General features: G+C 33.3%; 1 protein-coding gene across 2 annotated transcripts in view; it reads left to right on the top strand.

Annotated features, from left to right (window-relative positions):
- Positions 1–15,431, top strand: part of LOC126748188 (protein virilizer) — a 52,470-nt gene that overhangs the window by 7,880 nt on the left and 29,159 nt on the right. Inside the window, exons 3-9 of one of the 2 annotated variants that reach the window (XM_050457243.1) lie at positions 4,359–4,553; positions 4,608–4,825; positions 4,874–4,998; positions 5,087–5,230; positions 5,426–5,645; positions 10,573–10,947; positions 11,006–11,226. In XM_050457243.1, coding sequence (XP_050313200.1) covers positions 4,359–4,553; positions 4,608–4,825; positions 4,874–4,998; positions 5,087–5,230; positions 5,426–5,645; positions 10,573–10,947; positions 11,006–11,226 — 1,498 coding nt within the window. The remainder of the gene's footprint in view (positions 1–4,358; positions 4,554–4,607; positions 4,826–4,873; positions 4,999–5,086; positions 5,231–5,425; positions 5,646–10,572; positions 10,948–11,005; positions 11,227–15,431) is intronic. The other variant, XM_050457253.1, reaches the window with a different exon arrangement.

Raw genomic sequence — 15,431 nt, 5'->3', positions numbered from 1 at the left:
ATGAGGGTTGTTGGATTGCTGCATACTTTTTCTTGTCCTAGTAACTTCTTAAGGATTCTCCATGGTTCCTAAGTGTTTAATATTCTTTTTATTGAGTTGTTTTTTTTCTTTCATTTCTTATTAAGGTGACCCTGTTGCTGCGTTCTTTATGCTGATTCCGGTCCACTTCGTTTTTTGACATTTTGCCTTTTTATAAAAATTATCTCTGCTCTGAATTTCTTCTTTAATCTGTGGTGTCCACTTACAACCTTGTCAGTCATTTTCTGTTAATAGTGATATCCATTTCTGGTGCATCTTCATTCAGAATATTCGTTAGTGTTTAAACAAGTGTATCATTGAGCACATTAACTTGTGTTCAGTTGGGTAAATATATATTTCAACTATATAATTTCTTATACTTTTTGAAATTATGTACTTTTTTATCAAATTAAATCCAAAATTGCTTTATTATATAAAGAGCTCATTATGTTCTCATTTACAAAGCTGTGGATACAAAAAATTACAGTGTAGTGATTAAATAAAACAAATAAAACTAAAATTTAAAAATTCAATAAAATAAAAGTACAGATATACAAAAAAAAACAATAATATAGTATTTGATCAATAATACACCTGGAATTAACTCACAAAAAGTATAAAAATAAAACTAATATAAATAAAACAATAGATAAGTGACAACATTTATTTGTCCCAAAATAGTTGTAGATGACAACCTATCACAATAAAATTCTTCAAGAGAATTATATGCCTTGTCCAAGCGTAATTTTTTAAGTTGCCTTTTGAAGTAGATACCAATCTCGTAAGTTTTTGACTTCTAGAGGCAAGTGGTTAAACATTTTTATTCCTTCATATAAGGTACTGTTGGGTAATAAGGCCGGGCAGGTAATAAAGCCAAAGTTATCCCAACGGATACCTTAATATTCTGTGGTCCTAGTGGCACCATCTAGGTGTAGACAGATCTAACACAAAACAGTTGGCGCTTTGCGAGCTAGTATACATTCCTCCATTTACCTACATGCACGTGTTTAAAAATTTGGAAGTGTTTTCGTGCCCGTGTTGTAAAAAATACCTGCAAAAGGTGAGTAACATTTTTTGGTAGTTTGATTAGAGTATTGTTTGCATTATATTTTCCAAATTGTGTTGGTATATAGATTAACTTAACATAGTTGTTTCGTTGGTTCATAGTTGTTTCATTTACTCTTTTTTTGTTACATCTAACCTCAAAAAGAAAATGGATGCCAGACTTGTAACAAGGCCGCGGCCTTACCATTAAATTTGTTTGCAGATAATAAAGCCGGCTACAAAATAATGCGTAATTTTTTGTAAATTTATCTTAATTGTTTACGCTGGCAAAAGTCTTAAAAAAATAATCCCATTACTTATATATTTTTTACTTACTTATATATTTTTTTAAAGAAATTTCCCACCTCATCTCAATGCAATGAGCTCCCGGCCTTATTGCCTGCCGAAATGGTTACCTTTAAGTTTCTAGCCAGGTAATAAGGCCTATTACAAGATGGTCTAAAAGTTGTTTTTCCATGTAGGATTCCTGCGGAAGTCTTAGAAAATAGTTTTTTATACCAACGTGTCAGCAACAGTTACAGCGCGGAGCAGTTTTCTAGCTTAGGTAAGTATTATAGCTGTAGCTATAATGTTCCGGCCATATTATCTGTCTCCTACATACGCAGTAGAAAATACTTTTTTATTTTTCAGTTATGGGGAAAAAAAATCGAGGAATACGAGCAAATTGGACCGAAGAAATGATGGAAGAGGCCCTTCAGCTATTAAGGAGTGGTCGGTCTCAAGAATGGGTGGAACAGCAATCTGGGATTCCGCGTCGTACCTTAAGGAATCACCTTAAATCCGGTTCCTCAAACAGGTCATTGGGAGCAAAACCAGTATTAAATATGGAACAGGAAACGGACTTAGAAAGGAAAATATTGAGATTTTCTAGCAGAGGCTTTCCGTTAACTTCGAAAGTTTTACGCCGAAGTGTTTTCAATTATTGTGAGAAAATGAGCGTTAAACATAAATTTAACCGGGAAAAAAAATTGGCGGGTAAAGAATGGTACCGTGCCTTTCTAAGACGTCATCCACAAATAGCTCAACGCAAAGCACAGCAATTAAATCCTGCCCGAGCTCAGAAATTGAATCATTTCATTGTAAATGATTATTTTGATAAATTGGATGCTCTGCTGTGTAGAACCGGATTAAAACATAGCCCCGAAAAAATTTACAACATGGATGAGAAGGGTTGCAGATTAACCCTTCATCACCAGCAGCTAGTACTAGCCCAAAAAGGTGCCAAAAGAGTGCACTTAGTGGCGCCTGAACATGCGGAAAACGTCACAGTAGTCGCTTGTGCAAATGCCCTAGGCCATGTCATACCACCTATGATTTTATTCAAAGGGCAACGTGGAAAACCTTGCTATTCTGATGGTTTACCAGCAGGCTCAGCTGTACACATGACCGCTAAGGGCAGCATGACGACTGAGATATTTATCAAATGGCTGGAGCACTTCTCACAATTTATGTCTTCCCCTCCAACAATTTTAATTTTTGATGGAGCGTCAAGTCACCTAGATGAGTCCATTGCTGAAAAGGCAGAAACTTTAGGAATTGAGCTTTTATGCCTACCCAGTAATACGACTCACGAGCTCCAGCCAATGGACAAATCCGTTTTCCGGTCTTTTGAATCCCACTGGGATCAACAGCTTCTTGAATATTGGAGTCAACATCCTGATAGAAGGTTGAGTAAAGAGAGATTTTCTGATGTATTCACGCCAGTCTGGGGAAAGTGCATGACTATTAATAACATCTGCAATGGTTTTAGATCAACTGGTATCTACCCGTTCAGTAGAAACGCCATTCCTGAACATGCATTCGCCCCAAGTCTTCCAACTCATCGTGGTCAAAATATTGCAGCTGAAAATAGTGAGGAAAGTGCCATAGTAAGGGAAGAACTTTAGGATTCGGAAGATGATATTCCATTAGCAACATTATTTAAGACAACTAAGGATAATTCAACAGTACATTCCAGTACCAGCCCTGCAGATCAGTCTCAGTCTCAATCAACTCAGTCAGAAGATTTAGCTGAAATAGGAGAAACTTCATATTAAAACTCTTTCTCTGAAGTTTTAGTTACACCTGATATGGCACCAATAAAAACCTCCAATCGAAGAAAGGCTTTGAATTATCGTGCTCAAGAGGTCAAAAGGCACATATTTAAGGATCGTAGTTCTGGTAAAAAGGTTACCAATATCTCAAAAAAGGGTTCTGTTGTGAAGAGGAAGTCCGCCAATACGCCAACTATGAGCCTTTCAGCTGTATGGATGTGTTCTGTTTGCCTGCTTGACTTTGTAGCCGATATGAGAGCATGTTCATCTTGTGGTACTTGGGTTCACGAAGAATGTGTTGGACTAACAGTTGAAGATAAAGAAGCATTTATTTGCCCTGAATGCATGCCCTGAGGAAATTTTAAAAATCGGCCTTATTACCTGCTACAAATTTTACTCCGTGGCCATATTACCTGCCTATGCTGGTAATAAGGCCAAAAGAGTTGTTTTTATTTTTTTGCATTAAGAATGTTGAAAAATTCTTGTTTTCATTTTTTAGTTATGTTTTTTAAAAGAATACATGTTGATTTATCTTTTGTATCTTACTTTGTAATAAAAATATTTTTTATTTGGTTATAACAAAAATATTTTTCTTAACCCGGCCTTATTACCCAACAGTACCTTACAGTGGAATTTTTTGTTAAAATTTCGCAGTTCTTAGAGTGAGCAATCCCAAGTTATTACTATTAAATCTTGTTATTCTTGCTGAATTATCAAAACTGAGTTTACATTTTTTGTGGACTATATTCACTGTCATAAGAATAAAAATGCACGTAACAGTAACGATTTTCTCCCGAATAAAGACCTATTTTATTCAACACTCAAGATTCCATAAGCAATAATTTTAGGGGTCATTTGTACATCATAAGCTGTGGTTCTCTCATTTGTTATTATGCGATCTATAATAGATTCAGAGTCTTTTTTGATTCTAATATATTGATACACTATTTCTAAAGTCCATGGTTCCTAATAATATTCCTAAATCTTTTAGAAAAGTTTAATGACTTTATATATCCATTCGTTTTTAATGTACAAGTAAGTTACATAAACTTTATGGAAGAGAAGCATTTTAAAGTTTATTCTTATAGATTCTCTCTAATTGTTACACTAAACGCTGAAATGCTTTGTATTAGAGAAATAGTTTTTTCAAAGATGATGCTCTACTCTCAAATAAATTTCATTGAAAAATATTACGCTTATATTTTCAATCCTCTGTTTTTTTATTTTGATTTTTAATTTCAGGCCTCTACACAACAATCACCCTCGCGGTATATGGAAAAATAACTAATAACCTTGCAGAACATCTAATTCAACCTATAGTAAACCCCACTCTACCAAATCAACTTACTACCATACCAGAAACCCAAGTGAATACCCCGATAGTCCCCGTGGAACCAGAGTGGTCTCAGGATGACAGTTCTCAGCAGCAACCCATTCGTAATAAGAACTTTCCCTTGTAATTATTATGATTCTTAAAGGTGAAACTTTCAGCCGAATATCCGAACCAAGTCCAAACAAACTTCCCGGCCTATGGGCACCAGCCAGAACCATTTCCTCAGCACCAAGAGCCTTACCAGGAATATTACAGTGATCCTCCCAAGGATCCTAGGGGCTACCATCATACTCCTGAGACTGAGTGGGAAAGTAAAAGCAGCAATAGAGCTAGAGGTGAAAGTGATAGAGGGGAGAGAACTAGAGATATTTATCAGGTATGTTTTGTACAAAATTAGGAAAAAATTCTTAAACATTTTTTTTAGGAGAGAGAAGTTTTGGATAGAAGAGAGAGAAGGTATTCAAGATCAGAAAGTAAAGACCGAGATAGGAAAGACTACCATCATGAAAGCGGTCGGGATAGGGACCATGAAAGGATGGAATATAGCAGGTAAGATTTTATTTTTTATAGAGAAACTATTGGAGATGCTAAATAAACAATTTAATTTCTAAAGGTGAAATTGATATATATTACACAGGTCTGACAGAGATAGAGGAGATATGGACTGGCAAGATAACGACCGCGAGAGAGATAGAGACAGGGATAGAGCACATGACAGGGATAGGGAAAGAACCAGAGAAAGCAGAAGGCATGATGATGGCAACTATAGAAGGTCTGATTGGTATGCCTAATAACACACTAAAAAAAATGCACAAATATTACATTTAAACAACTAAATAACAACAATATTAAAACTGTATACCACTGAAATATATAAATTGACTTGAAGCATTTAAGTTAATACTAAATTTTCTGTAAAAATACTGCATCATTTTCTGTTCAACGTTAGAGGAATATATTTGAATATTTAATTTAGGTATAGGGAAGACCGGGAGGATCGTAAACGGCCGAAAACCCCACCAATTCAAAGCCCAAAAAGGCCACATTCGCCTCCCCGTTCCGAACAAAGTAAGGATTCTACCTCCACTTCACTAAAAGATGATCAAAGTGTTGCCGAAGAGACCTCTGAGAAACCAAGGAGAGAGTCCAAGGATGAAAAAGCTAAAGGAGTTGATGATACAGACGGTATTAAAGATGTAAGTTTAAATTGCGCACGTTATATATTTCCTTACTATGACCTTTATTATTAATGTAAGCTTGGAATGGCAACCATTGAAAAGTTGATAAAAACTACAATAATAAAAGCAGTAATAGTAAATAAGTAAACAAAAAAAAGCAATTTTTTGAAAATGCACAGAAAAAAATATATTTTTCAGACAGTCGGACAATTACATAATAATGAAGCATGCACTTGTAAAATTATTGCTTAATTAAATTAATACTTTCAATGTTCTTAATGTAGTGTTTTTTGTTGTTTGCATAAATATATACATTACCACCTTGAGTTCAAACATTCTTTTGTTCAAATTCCTTAATGCACTAAAACTTTAGTCAGTTGCAATCTATATCTCGTAAGATCCTGACGAACTATTATTTTTGACCCTTTTAATTCTTTCTTTTTAAAGTAAATATTTTTGATTTGTTCATTTAAAAAACGCACCAAGATAGGCCTTTTTTCTTTCGTTCCTAATCTATAGGCTCCTAAAATATCTCCACTTTTATATCGTTAAAGCAAATTCTTCTGTCTTAATTGTTAAAAGTAACAACGAGAATACCAAGCAGGATGATGTTTTAAATGACATTACACATTCCGTTAATCTGGGTCAGATTAAAGCTTGCATAAACAATACAACGAAAATTCGTGGCGGAGTTGCAGTACACTGTCAAGACAATAGATCGCTGCAAACGTTAAAAACTAGTTTAATTGCAAAAATGGGTAAAAAATATAATATTGATCAAGCTAAAAAATTTAATCCAAGATTAATCATAAAGGGAGTGCGTTTAGAAGGGTTAGATACACCGGACCAAATAATAGGCAATATAACGTCTTTAAATAATATCTCAGATTTAGCATCTGAAATCAAATATATTACCAAGTTAAGGCAACGCAATAATAAAATTGACCTTGTGATTGAAGTTTCCCCGGCACTTCGTAAGCGCCTTCTAGGAATAGGATCGGTTTTTGTAGGATGGAGCAAGTCAGTTGTGGAGGACTATCTGCGTGTTATTAAATGTTTTCGATGTTGTGCATATGGTCACACCGTAAAAGACTGTCGCGAACAAAAAGACACTTGTCCCAAATGCGGAAAAAATCATAAATTGAAAGAATGTATTTCTGAAGAAAAAATGTGTATTAATTGTGTTAAATTAGGTTCTCATAACAAACATAATGTAAAGTCTATCTCTACTAACCACTATAGCTTTGATAAAAGTTGTCTTTCCTATCAGAAATATCTTTTAAAGCTTGGATCTCAAATTAATTACGAATAACTTTCTTTACTGGGATAAATAGCTATTTTTATTGTTTTTTTTATATAGTTTATTTTATATTTAAAGTTTATGGCTAACAAACAATTAAATTCTTATTTAAAGGTAGTCAATTTAAATATTAGATCTTTATTGCCAAGTTTTCCGGATTTTCTCAATTTTGTAAACAATAAATATGATATTTTGGGTATAAGTGAAACGTGCCTGAATGAAAATATATTAAGCAGTGCGGTATCTATGCCAGGTTATAATTTTTTTTTAAAAGGATAGATTAGACAGAGTTGGGGGTGGTGTTGGCATCTACGTCAGGTCAATGTTTCAGTGCGAAATTGTAAATATTAATGTTAATAATGTAAACTTTGAATTTATGCTCCTAAATGTTAAAATTGGTATACACAATATTGCAGTACTTATAATATACAGGCCCCCTAAATCGAAAGCGTTTGAAATTATAAATTTCCTGGAAGAAGTTGTTCCACATCTTTTAGTGACCTATGATTATTCAGTAATTCTCGGAGATCTAAATATTGATATGTTAAAACCTAATTCATTATATTCTATGCTTAACTCTTTTGGGTACGTACAATTAATAAATGAACCAACTCATATAACAAATACTACTGCAACATGCTTAGATCCCATTTTTATCAATACTAAAGATATTTGACATAAAAGTGGCACCGTTGTTTCAGGTTTAAGTGATCACAATCAAATACCTTTCTGCACTTTAAAATTAGTAGTTAAAAGACAAAAACAAAAATTTAAAACCATCTGCAAAACATTTCAATGAGATATATTTTAGGACCGATTTATCACAGATTTACTGGGATAATATTTATTATCTTGAGGACATAAATAAAAAAGTTCAATATTTAGAACAAAATATTAATTGTTTATTTAATATTCAATAAAAAGCCTGGTTGACAGTCACCTTAAGACTTATTTTAAAGGAACGGCTTTAACTAAATACAAAAATCACAAGTGTTTAGAAAATTGGAGATATTACACGGAGTGTCGTAATTTTGCGTTGGCATCAAGACGAAAAAAAGCTGCATATCTTGCATGCTTGGAGAGTGACAAAACTGGTAAAAAACTTTGGAAAGGCCTAGAAACTTTAAATATTAAAACAACCAAGAATAATAACGAGCTGCCGTTTAATATATCTGATCCAAATCAAATAAATGATTTTTTTGTAAGTGTTTTTAATAAATCTGATAAATGTGTAAACAAAATTAACTTGTACTCCAGTAATAAATTTACCGAGGATCATTTTCATTTTTCTTTAGTAGACCAAAATACTGTCGAAAAAACTATAAAAAATATTAGGTCCAATGCCTCTGGTCTGGATAACATAACTCGACGTATGTTACACTTATGTCTCCCTGATATACTGGATCATGTCACTCATATTATAAATTGTTGTTTGGAGGTAGGATATTTTCCTACGGCCTGGCGTGAGTTAGTGGTATGTCCGATTCCCAAATCCTCCAGTACTGAAAGTATTCAAGATTTGCGTCCGATAAGTTTGCTTCCCGTAATCTCCAAAGTTCTCGAAAGAATAGTCTATATGCAGCTATGATCATTTTTAATGTCAAATAATATCCTCCCTTCCCTTCAATCTGGTTTTAGGAAACATCATAGTATAGCTAGTTCACTTCTAAACGTCACCGATAATATGCGAGCTCTTGACAAAAAGATTTCAGCCATAATGATAGCTTTTAATTTCTCGAAAGCATTTTATGTCATCGATCATGATTTGCTTGTAGCGAAACTGAAATATTATGGCTGTAGTGAGGTTGTTTTGTCCTTTTTTAAAACTTACTTATGGCGTAGAACCCAGAAAGTGAGGGTGAATAATGAATAATGAATATTCTGCTTCGAAAAGTATTATTTCTGGTGTCCCACAAGGGTCGATCCTAGACCCATTATTATTTCTTATATATACATCAGATTTACCCGGTCTAGTTGAAGATTCTGAAATACATCAGTATGCTGATGACACTCAATACATACATTATTTTGACTCTGCTAATTTTGATAACGTGGCTGATACTATTAACGCTGATCTGAACGTAATAAATCAATTTTTAAAAGAGCATAACCTTGTCATTAATCCTAATAAAACAAAAATGGTTTTGTTTTCAAACCGAGGATCATATAAAAATATAATGGAAACTGTTCACATTCAATTGGATAACGAAACTATTTTGTTCTCTGATACTGTGAAGGTTCTGGGACTTACAATAGACAATTCTTTAAGGTTTAAGGAACATGTTAATACTCTTCTCCAGAGGAGTTATTTACGCATGCGTATGCTTTATACCAATAAACACATTTTAAATTTTAAAACTAGGAAAAAACTCGTAGTGGCTCTTGTTTCATCTATTTTAAATTACTGCCTTATAGTTTATTATCCTTGCTTAGACCAAATAAATCGTTACCAACTGCAACGCGTGCAGAATACTTGCTGTAGATTTATTTTTAACCTCGGAAAGTTTGATCATGTATCAAACTCTATATTTCAGTTGAGGTGGTTAACGCTACCTTACCTATTCAAATTCTTCACTTCTACTTTTCTTTATCGATTATAGGTTAGTCAAAGACCTGAATATCTTTTTGAAAAGTGAATACCAAGAAACCAGGTTCACACTCGAAATATTAGATACAATATCTTGACCATGCCGCACCATTCCACGGCTCTGTTCGAGCGATCTTTTACTTATAATGCCGTTAAGTTCTTTAATACTTATAAACCAATATTTAATACTTCGATAAATGTGTATAGGAAATATTATAAACTTTTGTTTTTAAATGAATCTAATATATAGTCTAGTGTTCTAGAAGATAAATACTTTATATATACTTGTTTCTTTTTTTTGTTTTTTTTTCTCGTTTTCTCCATTTAAACTGTGAATGTTAGGAATATTGGGAAGGTTAAGAGTTAAAGAGTAGCTTTAAGCTAATCTTCGCCTTCTTTGGCCATGTAGTATTAAGTAATATTGTAAGATTATTATTGCTTTTTTTAATAAAGACATATTATTGTTATTATTATTATTATTACTTTTAATGTCCAAACCCATTTTTTCTTTACCAACTTTAAACACCAAATATTCCCAGATTTTTTAAAATCTGAATCCATATAAATGATTTAGTTATATGACTTCATCTATTTTTAATGGAATCTATCTAGAATTAACAGTATGAAGCCTCTAAGTGTATGCAGTTTTAAATTTCTATTAGGAAACATGTTCACAAGTTGTCAATCACAAGTTTGTTATTGTGTTGATTTTGCATTTTTTATGCCTTGTGTTGCTTGATCTGGTCTAGTGGATCAGCTTGAGTTCTATTTTATTTCTTTTATTATATTTTAAAGTTCATGTATTATATTTAAGCAATAACGTTAACCACACGATTAACTTCGTAATGCTGATTTTCGAATCCGTTTTTAGGTCTATATCTTTAGGTGATTTTATTGTTTTATAATAATAATATTTTTTGAGGTGGTATTTTCTATATACATGAAAGCAGCTTATATTAACTGTGAATGTAATCTCTGTAACTCATATATATAAGTAAAAAAACATTGTTAAATAAAAAAAATTTTTATAAAAACGACATTTCTCATTAAATTTTTAGAGCAAAACTCCCCCTGTAGAAGAAGCCCCTCTACCGGACGTAGAAGAATTCGAACCGATTTTAAGTGACGAAGACATATTGGATGACAATGAACATTATCAAGAAGAATACGATTACACGGCTTATACGAATAATGACGACATTATTAAGCAATTTGTGCCGGGCGTCACCGAGTTGAAGAAATGCCCCAAAACTAAATATTACTCAATCAATGATAATGCCATTGAGGTTGAGGAAAATTTGAAGACATCTATTGCCATAGGGGATGATTATCTGAAATCCAGCATCACCAAATACGAGCTGGCTAATTTTAGAAATCACAATGCGGAAATTAAGGAGGAGTTTGTTCATCTTTGTGAGAAACTTATGGGGGTGGTATGTAACATACTTACAGTTCTCTAAATAATAAACTATTATATTTTTTTTATTATAGATTGGAGACGCAACGACCTTCACGGAAATCATGAAAGTCCATAATGCCATTCGTTCGCTTGTAACTTCGAAACTATCCGCGGAAAACAAGGAATTGCTAGACCAAACAGTTTTTGTCATAGAAACTATCACTGATTGGCTTAAAATCTCTTTAAACTATGATTTGGCCAATTGTCAGGAACAACCTGCGTATAAAATTAGACATATTAAGTGTGGGGTCAGGTAATAAAAACTAATTTGAATTTAAAAATCTTCTTGCTAAATAATAATAATAATGAAAAACGTCTTTTATTGAAAATAAGTAAATTGCAACAAAAAATAAATTTTGAATAATTACAAAACCGGGAGGATCCTGAATGGTCCAGTCTAGCTTAATAGTTAGTTCACTGAACCATTCGAGCCCATTTTACGCTTAAACAAACTCAACTTATGAAGTTTACATTTCCAAATCAAAACAATGTACAAATTGAACATAAATATTAAACGACGGTAGGTCAGTGCATGTAAAGAACTTTTAATATTAATACATTAATTTTAAATACCTCGCCTTTCTAGTAATACTTTTGGTATCCTTAAGGTCTTTAAGTTCAAGAGTTAAAAGATTAGATAGCATTATAGAGAGTGATGGTAAGGGATTGTCAACATATCAATCTAACATTAATGGAGGGCATCGGAAACTATAAACTGTAGGTCATACAGAAAAATTTATAAAACAAAATATAATCAAATTCTATCCAGGAGCGAAGCAGCATGGCCAACAGGAACAAAGTTAGAGAGTGTCAAAGTACACTAGTTTATTTTTTAGTATTTTTGTTTAGTTACTTAATTGTGAATTCGGGTGAATTTATTTAAAATAATTTTTTTTGTTCTTGTTATTGTTTTTTGTGGGGTTTGTTTATAAATAAGTATTACTCAAGTAATACCTATTATAATAATTAAGTATCTCTTTATTTCAAATCACATAACAATTACAAACAATGTACATGAAATTAAATAATGTCAACAAAAACATGCATTAGGATTAGGTACAACAGTCTCTAAAAGAGTAGGGTTACAGCTTTACTAACAAATCCTTAATTGCAGCCTTAAACTTTCCAACTGATACAATTCTTTTTATGTGTTCTGGTAGGGAGTTAATAGTTTTATACATGCATAATGTGGAGATTTTTCTGTTAGTGAAAGTTTATGAACTGAATACCTAAAGTATAATGTCTTTGTGTTATAATTATGCTTCGTTTTTGATTGGAAAAGATGTTTGTTTTTTGAAAAGAAACAAAACATTCAAATATATACAGATATGATCATTCTAACTTCGCCTATAGGAATTATATATCGCAGTAGGTCTGGCAACGTTGTGACAACATACTCGAAGCAGCGGACCCCGCCGAAGCCCGAAACCGAAACCTTTCAGTATTCTTAAGGCGTTCAAGCCTTAAGAGAGGATGTGTTGCTCTGTGGTAAATTAAAAATAAAATTTTGTTTCGTTTGAGTCTTTGCTGCTGCCTGTCCTAACAGCAAAAAATAAACTAAAAACCGACTGCAATAATGTTGTAAACATAAATTAACTAAATATTGGACAAGAAATAAAAAAATTAATTCAAAATAAATAAAAAAATTAAGTTAATTTGATAATATTAAATAAAAATTAAAATTATGTTATGTCAGGTTTAAAAAGGCCTCCCTGTTTATTAGTGCAGTACGTCAATCGATCATAAAACGACCTTTTCGTGTTCGACAACATTTCAATGGAGATACTATTAAATGATTGCCTAATTTTAACACAAAGTTTTTTTAAATTAGTAGCCCGAAAGAAAAAAATCATTGGGGGCGAAATCGGGCCATTTAATAGTACCGTTTTCACTGATTGTTCGATCAGGAAAAGAGGTTTCGAGAAATTGACATACCACTAATGCGTTATGAGCGGGACAACTATCCTATTGAAACCAAACTTGTTCTAAATTGATATTGAGCCATCGAATAGCAGGAAGAATCTCATCCCTCAAAAGATTAAGGTATTTGTTGGCATTAAGGTTTCCATCGATAAAAAAAGGCCTATAATTGAATCACCTAAAATGCCAGCCCATACATTAACCTTTTGAGAGTATTGTGTACGTGTTGGTATGCTTATGTGCTTATTTTCCCTCGAATAACCCACTGTAATGGACGGATTATGTTTACCACAAATAGAGAAAGAGGACTCATCTGAAAACAAAATGTTACTAATAAACATTTCGTCCCGATTTGCCCTTTCCAATACTTCATGGCAAAATTCCATCCGTCTCTCATGATCCTGTGGGAAAATTTCTTGGGTTTTTCTTGCAACTTATAGCACTTGTACTTATTTTTTTTTTAAATTCTTCTAACCCTTAAAGGCTCAATACCCGTTTCTTTGGCAATGATTGTACTATTGCAAGGAAAGTTTATTTCAGCAACAGCACAAACATTAACCTCTCGAAGCTCCCTTTCTTCACCTAGTGGTCTAACAACAGGTGGTTGCTCATTTGCGTAGCATTTCCTGCAATTTTGCAAGCACCCAAAGGTCTCAAACCTATGGATAATTGCAAAAATTGTGCTGCGTACGGGAATGGGTCGATTCTCGAACGTGAACGCAATTCTGCCTGATATTTCAACGACAGAACTGCCGGCATAATAAATACCACTTAATAATTTGCTTTTTTCCCTCAAGAGAACACATTTTAACAAGAAAATAGCGAGCGGTTTTAAATTTAATCTTTGCTGATTAAGCAGGAAGTTAGGAATAAAAATAACGTTAAACGTTTAAAATGCAATCTCATATTGGCGGTGCAGTGTGGTGGCGATAAGAATTGTCTCGTTTTTCGATGAACGAGCGGAGAGCCGTGCGGCAGAAATATCAGTGTTGCCAAACGTATTAATTTGTAGCGTATTGGAAACGGCATGTATTGTGCCCTCTGTCTGTCTCATGCGGACTCCATATGTCCCCTCTCGCTTACGCTCATAGACTATTTCCTATAGGCGAGGTTTGAATGATTATATCTGTATAAGGCATATACGGTCATAATACACAAAACTCTAAAGACTGACCTACGACTTTGAATAAAACCCATTTTTTTTATAATTCTTGTCAACCTTTTTTTAACAATAAAAACATTTTGTAACATGCTATCTTTTCCGCAAAAAATTATACTATATTTAACAGTAGATTCAAAGTTAGTGAAGTACAGAATTCTTAAGGATTTTTCATTCATGTATTTTCCAACTATTCTAATACCACAACAAATAGAATTTAACTTTTTTATTATCTGGTTTATATGTTATGATCAGTTAGGGTGTTCATTGATATATAAACGTAACATATTGGCATTTTCGTTTACATTTAAATCATTATTGCCAAATTCCATTTGCAAAGGCTTTTGTATGTTACATTGTTTTGTGCGAAACATTATAATATTTGTACTAAACCAGTATGTGATCATGTCAAAGAATTCTTCTGTTTTATTTGATAAATATTTTAATTATTTACCAGTAATAATAATATTAGTGTCATCAGCATATTTAACAATCTTCTGGCTAGGTGAATTTATTAGGAGATCAAGTTCATTAATAAATATTATGAACAATACTGGACCAAGTATGCTGCCTTGTGCAATTCCTATATCATTAAATACATATTTAGAATAACCTGTTTCCCCATCCTTTGATATTTTTACTATTTGTTTTCTGTTATTAATGTAGGACCTAAGCCACTCTATTACATTTCCCCTTATGCCATATTTCTGTAATTTTTTTATTAACAGGTCCCTATTCAAACAATACGTACGCTTTGGTTAGATCTAAAAGCATTCCAAGAGCAACTTTACCATTTTTCAAACGTTCTACAATGTTTTTAATGAATGCAAATATAGCAGTTTGTGTTGATTTGCCTTTTAAGAGACCGTGTTGATTTTCACTAAACAGGTTATTGGAAGTAAAGAAATTAATCAATCTTGTGCTCATAGCTGCTTCGAAAATTTTTGAAAACCCCGGTAATAGGCTTTTTTTTTTTTTGGGGTCGGTGGAGAAATTCTTTATGAACACTGGTTACGCGGCGCCGCCCCCAGTAGTGTGGGACTCAGTGTCGAGTCTGTTTCGTCCTGTACCCACTAAAACTCCACCGCTGGGTGGTGCCTTGTGGCTCCCTACACTGCGGTCTGCTAAGAAGCAGTCCTATTGTGTCCCATATGTTTAGTTCCACAGGTTCAATTCTGTACCTTCAAGGAAGTCCAGGATTGTGCCCAGTGGTAGATTTCCTATACCCTCTGGTGAGGGTTTCTCTTCCCCCAGAAATGTTGCCCTGGTTTGATTAAATGCTTCACAGAAGCACAGTATGTGAAGAGTTGTTTCTTCCTCCTCATTGCATCCCCTACATAGCGAGGTACCTAATTTCCCTAGCGTATGCAGGTGTTTCC

The sequence above is a fragment of the Anthonomus grandis genome, chromosome 2 (genome assembly GCF_022605725.1).
Source record: "Anthonomus grandis grandis chromosome 2, icAntGran1.3, whole genome shotgun sequence".
Classification (NCBI taxonomy): domain Eukaryota; kingdom Metazoa; phylum Arthropoda; class Insecta; order Coleoptera; family Curculionidae; genus Anthonomus; species Anthonomus grandis.
The sequence above is the reverse complement of the archived record's forward strand: the minus strand, read 5'-3'. Positions and strand labels throughout refer to the sequence as shown.